The sequence below is a fragment of the Triticum dicoccoides genome, chromosome 2A (genome assembly GCF_002162155.2).
Source record: "Triticum dicoccoides isolate Atlit2015 ecotype Zavitan chromosome 2A, WEW_v2.0, whole genome shotgun sequence".
Lineage (NCBI taxonomy): Eukaryota > Viridiplantae > Streptophyta > Magnoliopsida > Poales > Poaceae > Triticum > Triticum dicoccoides.
The window spans coordinates 88,342,486-88,355,807 of NC_041382.1; the positions used below are offsets into that span (position 1 = coordinate 88,342,486).

The 13,322-nt window shown below is 43.8% G+C and overlaps 1 protein-coding gene across 3 annotated transcripts; it reads right to left on the minus strand.

Moving 5' to 3' along the window:
• Positions 1 to 283: 283 nt before the first annotated feature.
• Positions 284 to 12,360, minus strand: LOC119353500 (protein transport protein SEC31 homolog B-like). Of its 3 annotated transcripts, none has more exons than XM_037620122.1 (22): positions 11,945 to 12,360; positions 11,813 to 11,870; positions 11,606 to 11,728; positions 11,026 to 11,122; positions 10,898 to 10,931; positions 10,689 to 10,794; positions 10,401 to 10,458; positions 10,189 to 10,286; positions 9,978 to 10,097; positions 9,514 to 9,559; positions 5,637 to 5,755; positions 5,431 to 5,558; positions 4,843 to 5,353; positions 4,649 to 4,741; positions 3,927 to 4,112; positions 3,640 to 3,850; positions 3,184 to 3,290; positions 2,851 to 3,051; positions 2,201 to 2,326; positions 1,779 to 2,118; positions 1,335 to 1,564; positions 284 to 795 (listed from the first exon to the last, which is right to left on the minus strand). In XM_037620122.1, the coding sequence occupies exons 1-22, from the start codon at positions 12,262 to 12,264 to the stop codon at positions 703 to 705; spliced, it is 3,405 nt and encodes a 1,134-aa protein (XP_037476019.1). In that variant the 5' UTR covers positions 12,265 to 12,360; the 3' UTR covers positions 284 to 702. The 3 variants fall into 3 exon arrangements, with proteins under 3 accessions (XP_037476019.1, XP_037476018.1, XP_037476020.1); XM_037620121.1 differs by having other exon boundaries at positions 10,898 to 10,934; positions 11,945 to 12,358; XM_037620123.1 differs by having other exon boundaries at positions 2,231 to 2,326; positions 10,898 to 10,934; positions 11,945 to 12,357.
• Between the last annotated feature and the right edge of the window lie 962 nt (positions 12,361 to 13,322).

Here is a 13,322-nt window from a genome sequence, read left to right on the forward strand (position 1 = left end):
CGGGGTCCTATGGTGTGGGTCTTAATTCCACGACGGAAGCCTCAGAAACTGCATGGCATTCCAGCGTAAGTTTTCTGTAGTATGTCTAGCCCTGCAAGTCAAGACATAAGTTGACAGCTAGAACCATAACATTGCCACATTTCTTGTTTCCAATTGCGTGGTAGATTAATTACTCGAGGATCATGCCGCAGTACTCTGGATTTTTCTTCTTTTTTACCTGACTATCACAAATTCTGGAACCAACCAGAAGCCAATAACTGAAAACTAGAAAGGAAACAAAATATCAATTTGAGTTTATTAATATCTATATTGATACCAATGCAACAGACAAGACACTGTAATACCATCAATCATCCAGGGTATTTCAAAGGTCCAGACTGCTCAATTCAAGGGTACGGAAAATGGACCAGCTAGTATGACAGACTAAGTAACCTCTTACAACTTATAATTTCCAAAACCAACAACACCCCCAAAGGACTCGCATCCTCTTGTAAAGGAACATGGAAAAACTATTGAGTCGTCAAAACGTAATGTCACCCGAATGACAGACCACTTTCAGCAACAAGAAGCTTCGGCAGAGTTGACAGACGAAGCAGGATAACATCTCTGTGCACGGCAACCCTCCGAATTGCTAACACTAACAATTTTGACAATCAGAAAAAGGTGTATACAGAACTAGCTGCGGCACTAGGCCACGCAGATTTACACTCTGAAGCTTTGCCTTGTCTTGATCATACGCTTCAATGATGAGAGCCAAAAGTTGCACTCATCCCAATCACTGGTCGTCAGAAGAATCTGCACCATCGAAAAACAGTTGATATATAATTAAGGTAACATCACAAGAATCTGCACCTTCCACCAGAACATTAGCAAAAGAGATTATGGCAGCACATACATAATTGAATTCTATTCGCAGTGCTAATCCCAGCTTACAGGTTTCAGTATAAAGGAATTTAACTACTGATGAAACCTAATTTTATTTGGAAGAAAAAAGAATTCTGCATTTATTTTTGTCCAATAAAAAGCAAAGGTGAATTAAAAAAATCAAGAGATTATTATATGATGTAAAACCACAATGTCTGATTGTAAGCAGGAGAAGGAGATCAGATGTCATTGTTTTCACCAAAGAGCAAAAAACTGACTTATTTCTAAAAAAAACTTTGAAAGATGACTTATTTCCATGTTAGAGTGAAAACAATCTAATCAGTTTTAGAAAACAATTTAGCAGGGTACCATGGGTGTCAGGAGGGAAATCCTTTGCTCTGCTCAAGAAATCCATGAGGTGGAAGCCAGAAAGTGCAACCCTAATTACAAGATTAATTTGTTAAGTTTACCTGAAGTTGCATTGCAGTGGCAAAATCACTACTATCAAGTGCACTGCACATCTGAATGAGTTTTGATGAAACATTTGGAGATATATCTCCAGTGTTGAGTTTGGCAAATAATGCCCCAATCTTCTTTGAGTTGTCTTCAATTTCACGTTTTTTAGCTGGTGCACCTCCCAAGGCTTTGGAAGTCTCATCAAATAGTCTGGTCAGTGTTGCAATAACAGGTCTCAGCTCAGCTGCAAAAGACAAGAGAAGGCAGCACCAAATGTAAAATCAGGTGAATCATATAGTAGGTAGCAAAAAATATTTGCTAAACTAGTACAGTGAAGATACAGATTTTTGTTACTTTATAAAATGAATATCTTGTTGGCATCAATTTAGTAGGCAAGTGAAGCAGGAAATCAGTTGGTCACAAAACAAATACAAGCTTTAGATTTGCATTCCACGTACCAGACACATTCGATGTATCAGCTGTTTGCACAGTGGGGGGAGGTGCAGGAGGAGCAACGGTAGGCTGAGCTGGTGGTTGCGCCTGTGTTGGACTTGAGGGCTGTGCAGGACTCAAGCCTGGCCGCTGAACAAAACCTTGATTGGTTGACGGTATAAACCTAGAAGCTGAATTAGTCGGAACAGCAGGGGTAAACATCTGGTTAGGGTTTGTTCCTGGAACTGAAGGGACGGGTGGAACAGTCTGGTATTGAGCCGGCGGTGCAGGCTGATGAAACGTGGTGGGAGGTCCACTTTGGAACTGGGCAGGTGGTCCAGGAGCATATGATGAATTCGCAGGAGGCTGTTCAGACAAGAGAATCACTTCATAACTGGCATTACAACATTAACATGAGATGAAAAACTTAGATCATCATTCTACATACCGTGTAGAGCTGGGAACCCAAGGTACTTACTTGGTGATATTGCTCTGGGTTTTTGAGACTCGGTACGTTTGCAGGAGTAAATGTCTTCACTGTTTGATGTGGAACCGGGAATGGAGCCGGGCTTGGCTGTTGAAGGTAAAAACAACAAATAAACAACGAAAACTGTAGAAAAAAGTAATGGAGCCGGACTATGCTGTTGAAGGTAAAAAGAACAAATAAATAATGAAAACTGTAAAAACAAATAATATTAAACGAACATCAAAATAAAAAAATATCATAATTTCCTAGATAAATAATATAGTAGCTTTTCAAACATCTTTGCCTATTTATTATTTGGCTAACTAGATTTTTCCTGTTAAACTGGCTATTTTTCACAGCAAATTATGAAACAGGTTCAGCACAGGACAGTTTAGCAACTGAAAACTGGGGCTAAGAAGTAAAAAGTAACATATACTTAAAGACAATAAAAAAACAAAAAAGTAAATGGAGGATCACTTATCTGTTCAGAAATCACACATCGTAATTTTACATTTATTTAGATATTCCATACTAGGCCAGAATGGACAGCAGCATGGCAATGTACAATTCAAGTCACTAATTGTAGCACAAGATACTTAACCTAAAATAAAGGTTCCCACAAAACAAAATACCTGGGTGTCCACTGGTGTGTTTTGAGGAACAAACATTTGTGTTTGATGTTGAGGTTGATATCCAGCATATCCCGAGTAGGCTGCATTGTGTGATTGCGGGTAAACTTCTGGATAAGTATTGCTTGGCACATTGGCTCTACTATTAGGTGGTTGCGGGTAAACTTCTGGATAGCTTTGCACATTATTATATTGTTGAGGCACCTGCAGTTAGTCAGAGTAGAAAATTAAGGGAATGCATCTCTATAGCATAAGATAATATTTTGTGTTACAAAATTACAGGGCCAAAACATATAATATAGAAACAAGTATTAAGATGGAAGAAATGATTATAACCTGGTAAAGATTCTGGGAAGGGTCTGGGGTGTAGCTCTGTTGATTTGGTAGGTAGGAGGAGCTGTTGGCACTACTCTCTGGAACAGAACTCCTGGTAGCATCATTCTCTGGAAGAATACTTCTGAATTAATACTACGATTTAAAATATCAAAGTCTAGATCATTAACTTGCTAAAATATGAAAATAACAGCATGGAAGCATTAAAACATGATTTTATTCCTTTGGTACTACGACTTCTAATCAAGCAACAGCCCCTCTTTGTTAGAGCAATATAAGCGAACGAGAAAAGTTTGCCATGTGCAGCTCTTCATTCAGCATATTGCACACCAGAAGGAAACAAAAGGAGCATGAAGCAAAAAAAATGTTATAATGTTGATCTGCATGTTTAAGCTACTTCAAACCAACACAAGACAACACACATAATATCAATATCAAGTCATGTAAGTTTGCAGCAACCTTCTGTAGAAAATGCAATTCGATCTCTCAGTATAGTCAGCTCATCTGAATTTTCATCTGCTCCCATAAGCTTCAAGTACTCCATTGCAGTTTTAAGAAGGCCTTGACTGGCCAACAGCTCTGCATAGTTCTCAACAAGCTTAGATAGAGACGCGCTAAACCTCTTATGGCCCGTGGCAAGGGCGAGAGTAATGGTCTTCTCCATCAAATCCTGCACTTACACACCAATCAATTAGGACTGGATGCGGCACGGCATAGAAAAATGGTGTTTTGTCATCCATTTGTACCTGGAGAAGATCAACATAAGTCTTTCCACCATCTTCAGAGCTCAGGTTGCGAGACCATATTTCAACAGCTTTATCAATATTTCCAGCACAAATGTAACATAGGGTCGCAGCTAGCATATCACCAGCACTCAGAAGTCTAGATGCAAGAGTGTCACATAAAACATTCCATTCCTCTTTCCCGGCAAACTGGTGCAAAGTTGCAAAATATGTTAGCTTACACAAGTTCATACAATACCATAATTTTAAAACTGGAACAGTAATTGAACCGGACAACCACCAGTTCACTCGTTTAAGGATAAGTCCCCTAAATAATAATGATAATCTATAGATTATTCATTATATAATTTTTCAAACTATGTTTTCTGTTTAATACAAGGTGGACAGTTCGATAATAATCAGGTTTGGTTTCATAACTAGGAAAATATGCCCCAAAGCAACATGAAGGAAAGTAGGTGAAACACATGAGACAAGTTAGGTTCTACATCAGCTCCCTGAATAGATGCAAGATACTCCCTCTGTCCCATAATATAAAACACAATGCATTTTAATTTTACACCGAGAGCTGAAAACCTGAAACCACCACAAGGTAACTAATCTACATGGAAACAGGTCATATCCGATCTCCAAGCCTTGTAATAAAAAATACTGAATACTAAATAACAGAACATGAAAGTTGATTCAAGACAAATGAGTAATAAATGATGTCAACAAAGGGCACTTACTGTGCACAGTAGTGCAAGTGTTTCCTTCCATGCATTTAGTGGCCATGTACTCACAAAACTCATCAAGTCATTGCCAACCATAGCAGAAACAACCTGGAGTTCAAACCAACAGAAAGAAACGTCATGGTAATGCAACTGTAACTTTCAGAAATAAGAAAGCACGGAGAATCAGTAACCAAGTAAGATTTCATTACCTTTAAATAGGGTGAGATACTGTTCTTAAGATATTGGTTTCTGGTGCTCTCCCATAGAGCAGAACCACCAGCATGGGCAATAACCAGAGCATCAGCCATACGATTTGCTGCAAGGCACTGATTAACAGCACCTTTGTAGTCTCCAACTACCAATGCATGTTGAATACTTTTGTCAATTGATGGATCAGATGGCACAATATTTTCAGGCATTTCCTGCTCAATCTCTTGGACATTTGTAGACATTGGCTCCTCAGCCAAGCTAGTCTCTGAAGGTTGAGGATTATTGAAAAAATCATCACCGTTATCAGCAAGAAATTGGGCATCCATATTATCAGTACCATGATCAATATTAAGTGTATCAGCCAATGCTTTGCTCAGCTCATCAGTTGCATTCACAGTCGGTTCTTGAGGTGGATTGAATCCAAGATGAACAAGCAATTTTGTTCTGGCAGTATCCCCATCCTCGAACATAACCCTTAAGAAGCTCCATGTTTCTTTCTCCTCCTCGGATCTATTTTTAAAATGTAAACATATAGTTAGTTGGTAAGCAAACATTAGGGATTCTTCTACATAAGAGGAGGAACATACAAAGATTCTTGTGATTTTTGGTCACACAAAGCACGCAGTGCACTTTTGTCCCTATTCTGCATAGCAGCTTCAAATTCAGTTGACCGGCTTACTAGACTCTGCTCAATCACCAAATTATGCACATGCACCTACAGAAGGAACAAATGCACTCAGACAAAGGAACTTGAACAGAATCACACATCAGGGCAGTAACCAAGCAAACTTACCTCAGAAGTACCCGCTTGTGTGCCTTGGGCTGGATGGAAGGAAACAAGTTTGCCACCAAAGCCAAAAGATGCACCCGTGGGGCATTTCAACCATTTTGGAGCTGCAGCTCTTGGACGCGCTAAATAAAAATTTAGTGTTCATTAGATAACACACATGGAGATGGAAACATTATTATATAATTAGTAACAACAAAGAATCTCTAAAATTGTTCAGCTAGAGCTTGGTGGATAGAAGAAATGGCATCTCGTGATTACTGTTTATAGAAAAAAAAATATAAAAGGTCCAATTTTGACTATTTAAAAGTAGGGTCCTAAGTCATGAGAGCAACTTTTATTGATCAGCACAAGATCAAATCAGCTAGTCTGAGATTTGTTTCAGTGGAGAAAAATAAGCAATAGTAGTAGTACTACACAGTTAACATAGCGTGGGACTTAATACAGAACAGCTTTTGGCATTAAATGAAGGGTTGATCAAAGGCAACAACAACAACAACAACAACAACAAAGCCTTTAGTCCCAAACAAGTTGGGGTAGGCTAGAGGTGAAACCCATAAGATCTCGCAACCAACTCATGGCTCTGGCACATGGATAGCAAGCTTCCACGCACCCCTGTCCATAGCTAGCTCTTTGTCGATACTCCAATCCTTCAGGTCTCTCTTAACGGACTCCTCCCATGTCAAAATCGGTCGACCCCGCCCTCTCTTGACATTCTCCGCACGCTTTAGCCGTCCGCTATGCACTGGAGCTTCTGGAGGCCTGCGCTGAATATGCCCAAACCATCTCAAACGATGTTGGACAAGCTTCTCCTCAATTGGTGCTACCCCAACTCTATCTCGTATATCATCATTCCGGACTCGATCCTTCTGTGGCCACACATCCATCTCAACATACGCATCTCCGCCACACCTAACTGTTGAACATGTCGCCTTTTAGTCGGCCAACACTCCGCGCCATACAACATTGCGGGTCGAACCGCCGTCCTGTAGAACTTGCCTTTTAGCTTTTGTGGCACTCTCTTGTCACAGAGAATGCCAGAAGCTTGGCGCCACTTCATCCATCCGGCTTTGATTCGATGGTTCACATCTTCATCAATACCCCCATCCTCCTGCAACATTGACCCCAAATACCGAAAGGTGTCCTTCCGAGGTACCACCTGGCCATCAAGGCTAACCTCCTCCTCCTCACAGCTAGTAGTACTGAAACCGCACATCATGTACTCGGTTTTAGTTCTACTAAGCCTAAACCCTTTCAATTCCAAGGTTTGTCTCCATAACTCTAACTTCCTATTTACCCCCATCCGACTATCGTCAACTAGCACCACATCATCCGCAAAGAGCATACACCATGGGATATCTCCTTGTATACCCCTTGTGACCTCATCCATCACCAATGCAAAAAGATAAGGGCTCAAAGCTGACCCCTGATGCAGTCCTATCTTAATCGGGAAGTCATCGGTGTCGACATCACTTGTTCGAACACTTGTCACAACATTATTGTACATGTCCTTGATGAGGGTAATGTACTTTGCTGGGACTTTGTGTTTCTCCAAGGCCCACCACATGACATTCCGCGGTATCTTATCATAGGCCTTCTCCAAGTCAATGAACACCATATGCAAGTCCTTCTTATGCTCCCTATATCTCTCCATAAGTTGTCGTACCAAGAAAATGGCTTCCATGGTCGACCTCCCAGGCATGAAACCAAACTGATTTGTGGTCACGCTTGTCATTCTTCTTAAGCGGTGCTCAATGACTCTCTCCCATAGCTTCATTGTATGGCTCATCAGCTTAATTCCACGGTAATTAGTACAACTCTGAACATCCCCCTTGTTCTTGAAGATTGGTACTAATATACTCCGTCTCCATTCTTCTGGCATCTTGTTTGCCCGAAAAATGAGGTTGAAAAGCTTGGTTAGCCATACTATCGCTATGTCCCCGAGACCTTTCCACACCTCAATGGGGATACAATCAGGGCCCATCGCCTTGCCTCCTTTCATCCTTTTTAAAGCCTCCTTCACCTCAGACTCCTGGATGCGCCGCACAAAACGCATGCTGGTCTCATCAAAGGAGTCATTCAGTTCAATGGTAGAACTCTCATTCTCCCCATTGAACAGCTTGTCGAAGTACTCCCGCCATCTATGCTTAATCTCTTCGTCCTTCACCAAGAGTTGGCCTGCTCCATCCTTGATGCATTTGACTTGGCCAATATCCCTCGTCTTCCTCTCCCAGATCTTAGCCATCTTATAGATGTCCCTTTCACCTTCCTTCGTGCCTAACCGTTGGTAGAGGTCCTCATATGCCCGACCCCTTGCTTCACCAACAGCTCGCTTTGCGGCCTTCTTCGCCATCTTGTACTTCTCTATGTTGTCTGCACTCCTATCCAGGTATAGGCGTCTGAAGCAATCTTTCTTCTCTTTAAGCGCCTTCTGGACATCATCATTCCACCACCAGGTATCCTTATCTTCGCTTCTCCTTCCCCTGGACACTCCAAACTCCTCCGAGGCCACCTTACGAATGCAAGTCGCCATCTTCATCCACACATTGTCTGCATCCCCTCCTTCCTCCCAAGGGCCCTCCTTAAATACCCTCTCCTTGAACACCTGAGCTACCTCCCCCTTGAGCTTCCACCACTTCGTTCTAGCGACCTTGGCACGCTTATCCCGCTGGACACGAATCCGAAAGCGGAAGTCAGCAACCACCAGCTTATGCTGGGGTACAACACTCTCCCCAGGTATCACCTTACAGTCTAGGCACGCACGCCTATCTTCTCTTCTCGAGAGGATGAAATCAATCTGGCTAGAGTGTTGGCCACTACTAAAAGTCACTAGATGTGATTCTCTCTTTCTAAAGAGGGTGTTAGCTACAATCATGTTGTAGGCTAGAGCAAAGCTTAAGACATCTTCTCCTTCTTGATTCCTGATGCCATAGCCAAAGCCCCCATGCGCCCCTTCAAAACCTGTGTTAGATGTACCCACATGGCCATTGAGGTCTCCTCCTATGAAGAGCTTCTCACCAATCGGTACACTCCTAACCATGTCTTCCAAGCCTTCCCAGAACTCCCTCTTGGTGTTCTCATTGTGGCCTACTTGCGGGGCATATGCGCTGATAACATTGAGAACCAAGTCCTCAGCTACCAGCTTGACCAGGATAATCCGGTCCCCACGTCTCCTGACGTCTACCACTCCATACTTGAGGCTCTTGTTGATCAAGATGCCTACGCCATTTCTGTTTGCAGCCGTCCCCGTGTACCACAGCTTGAAGCCGGTATCCTCCACCTCCTTCGCCTTCTGTCCTCTCTATTTGGTTTCTTCGACGCAAAGGATATCAACACCTCTCCTCACTGCTGCATCAACTAGCTCCCGAAGCTTCCCTGTCAGAGACCCTACGTTCCAGCTACCTAAGCGAATCCTCCTAGGCTCGGCTAGCTTCCTTACCCTTCGCACTCGTCGAGTCAAATGCGAAGACCCTTGCTCATTTTCCACTACATCCGGGCGCCGATGTAGCGCGCCACTAAGGATGCGACGACCCGATCCTCGCTCACTTGCCACCGTATCCGGATCAAGATACGGCGCGCCACTTGGGGGGTGACGGCCCGGCCCTTGCCCATTTTCCACCACACCCGGGTTCCGATGTGGCGCGTCGCTGAGAGGGTTACGCCCCAACGAAAATCTTTTGGGTTTCATCTCCATAAGAGTGGCTGAGTTTTTACGTTGGCTCGCCAAGCCTATCACAACCCTCCTCCTTTACCCCGGGCTTGGGACCGGCTATGTTGAGACAACAATCTGAACTTACTGGTTAAAAAACAAAGTTAAATGTCATAGCATAATGAATATCTAATTGTTTCAAGAAGTTAAACATTCGGCAGTATTCTAAATTACCTGAGGCACCAACAGTGCTGTCACCAGCTGCATACAGGCTGGAGAACTGTAAAAGAAATGCATAAGAACTTCAGAGAACTATAGCTTTGTAAGCCAATCAAACATGAAAGTACTAGTGCGTTCAATTAAAAAAAATAGCACATAAGCCATTTTGGAGCCACAGCCTATCCTGGAGATTATTGGGAAACTATAAGCATCTGACTGATCATTAGGATAAAAGGAAGGAACCATTAACTTCTGTATTAGGCAAATCCATCATATTAATTGTCTTCAAGTAAAAAAGATTTGGTGAAGACTGAAAAAAGCTAATTACAGGGCTTAATTTTTCCAGTGAATGGAGTACCACATAATTCTCTATGTAGCTCTAACATATATCCAACAAAACCAAAATTTTGACACCATACTGCAATGCATTTTATAAACCATGATAGACCAAGTATAAACCAGTCAAGCTGACACATTACCTCCAAGTTGTGTACACCGATCTTCCCATCATATGAAGATGCTGCTACAACACCTGGAATTTTCCGGTACCAGTGAATGTCAAAGTTACCATTAGAGCTTGTTGGTAGCTCATTGATAATCTACAAAAAATAAAGCAAGGAACAGTGGAGAGTTAGAATATTAGAGAAGGTATGCACGATGGTGTTTCAGCTTTTAAGAGTTAAAATATACCTCTCCACTAACTGTATCCCAGCATATTGTTCTATTGTCTTTAGCACAAGTAAGCAAGAATGAACTGTCATAGGGGCACCATGACATACCAATTACACCTGGTCAACATAATAATTACAAATAGGGTAAGGAGGAATATAATATTAAGTGTGATTTGTGTAAACCATCATCACTTGATGAAATAAAAAGGAGAACTGCAAGAGAAATTAAACCTTTTGAGTGTCCCACAAATTCCCGTACAGGTGCAATGGTTTTCCTCACATCCCATACCTAGTAAAGAATATATGAGCAGAGTTAATGATAACAAAAAACTCACCACAAGAAAGACCCTAAAATTATTTAAACTGAAGTGTCAGGGGTTGTACTGCTACATTAAGAGAGTCGATAAATGAATATTTGTTTCGTTTACTCTAGCTATGAGCCATGATCCACATATGGAGAACAAAAACTACAAAAATAGAAAAGAAAATAAATGAGAAGGACAGAAAAATGGCCATTACTCTCAAAGAAGGAGAGTTGTCGTCATCTGATGCAAGAATTAGCTGGGTGGACATGTCTGGATTCCACTGGAGAACAGAACAGTTCCTTCTATTTGAATCTGAAAAGCTATTTAAATGCAGATTGAAATTTAGTAACACAAATAATACACACTGGTTTTCAATAATAGGGAAAACATAAAGAAAGTCCAGAAGGTAGCTATGTCAATTACCTAGTTAATGGTTTCTGGGTTCTCAAATCCCAAACTACTGCAGGTTGATATTCAAAATAGTGAGCCAAACCGGTCAAAAGTCCAAGTGATGGTAATAAACTGTTACAGAAGCAACCATACTGTCTTACCTGTAATCCCGTTACTAGAAGCTGATGCTAGTATATGCTGAAACTTGGGATTCCAGGTTAAGCAAGATATTTCAGCTTGAGCATTCGAACCAACATTCTGCAAGACATTACAAGAACCATTTAACCATGCAATACAGGCAAGCAACATATAAGATAGCCAAAACTGGCGAGCAACATGCATGTAGACGGGAAGTGTTGGCAAGTGCACGATTTGATTGCAGCAACAAAACATTAAGAACCTATAGAAAGAACTGTCTGGTTTGAAAAAGAATGTTCGCAACCTAGACGTGACTTCCAGGCTGAAAAAACTGCAAACATAAGCTACTGTTAAAGCCCAGCTTTAGGTAGGATTGGGCTCTAGTCATACTTTAGTTGGGTTGATGAAAATGAGAGTGATGCTCATCTGGACTTGGCCCCGTGATGCTACGATCCTCACAAATACAAGACACAGTAACATGCTCTCCACACATAAAACAAAGGATGCAAGCAGAAGGGTTGCAGAGATCGTGCATTACAAAGGTTAACAGTAAGGATGCAATCATCTTCTAAGTGAAGAACCTATTTGCCAGGCAGCGGATACCTTCAGTGGCGGGAAGACGTTTGGCTCGCAGGGGTTTTTGAGATCCCAGATGCAAATGTCCCCCTCGTTACCCCCTGAAGCGAGCCGATTGGGTGTGAGCTCGCTAAACTCCAATCCAGTGACCTGCCAAACGCAATCGACACACCATCAGAGCCATGGGGAACGCAATTCTATCCAGGCAGCAGCAGCAGGAGCAGCGCCACTCACCGCCCCGTTGTGCTTCTCGAGCTGCGCGACCATGACGTCCTCCGCTTGCCCCTCGGAGCTGCAACAGCGACAAACAAACAGATCAGGACACGGGCAGATCTCGGGGGCGGGGCGGGCTGGATCCGCGCGAACCTGATCATGCTGAGCGGGTTCCAGACGGCGACGGAGCCGTCGCTGAGGCCGCCGGCGAGGAGGCCGAGGGAGAAGGAGTCGCCGTCGGCGGCGCCCGGGCGGGACCAGCAGAGGCGGTTGAAGCGGTCGGGGGAGGGGGCCGCGGCGAGGAGGGGCAGGTCGGGGGAGTCGGACTGGAAGTCGAGGCTGAAGATCTCGATGTTGGCCGACGCGGAGAATTGCATGTCGACGGCGCCGCTCATGGTGCCGGCGGCGAGGTAGGGCGCCTCCGGCGCGAGCGCCGTCAGCGCCGCGCGCTGCGCGCTCTTGATGCACGCCATCTCCGGCGACCGCCGCACCAGATCTGGGTGCCTACGCACGCGCCCGCGCCGCGCTCTCGCCGCAGGACAAGGGGGGTGGGGGGGCGTTGCTCTAAGGAAAAAGGCTCCGCGATCTGGACTGGATGGAGGCGAGGAGGACCGAGGGGAGGGGGTGGTGCGGCGGGCGTGGGTTATTGTGGCCGGCTGGGCTCGTGCTGTTTGTGCGTGCCTGGGTCGATCTGCCCCGGATCTCCCGATCGGGGTAAAAGCGGCCGCGTGCGTGCTGGCTCGCGTGAGTTGGAGGACTCGGCCGCGTCACTCGAGTGATCCCGGCCGTCGGCTTTGACCTCGTGGTCTGCTGTGCAGCGTCGGATTTGAAGATGTTTGAACTTGCAAATGTCGGTCGGGAAATTGAACCTGATCTACGTGTAGTCATGTGGGGATTCCTACGACACGTTTTGCTAGGGGAAAGTAACGTATTCCTTCAGCGTTGCAATCATAATAATACACAGGCATAGGTGATCGGATCTTTTCCCCTAGGTCTCGGCTAGGGTTCCCTACGTCCCCGGCGGCGCACCATAGGGGTCCACATCTACCCGCAAGGTTAACCAATGCTCATGTAATGAGATCCCACGGATCGATTTGACGTGATCCTCGTTGGTTTCGTCCTTGTCAAGAACTTGCATGGCGGAATCCGACCAATCTAGGCCGGTGGTCAGTATGATCTCCAAAACGCCGCAACACTAAAAGATAGGTTCGAGGGATTGAACCTCCATGGGGAGGAGGAAGATGAGCTGGATCTATCAGGAGAGATTGATGGGCTGCTTGAGGAGACTCGATGGATTGTTGTGTTTAGGGTTCATGCGCATAAACCGTTAAGCCATGTTGCCTTGTTCAAAGCGATGCGAAAGATCACTAGCAACTTTGTTGGAAATATGCCCTAGAGGCAATAATTTTTATATTATTTATTTTCATATTTATCATTAAGAGTTTATATTCTATGTTATAACTGATAAGATTTTCGAATATGTGATTCAAAGGAAAACTCATAAGCACGTTTAGAATAATAAACGGTAAAA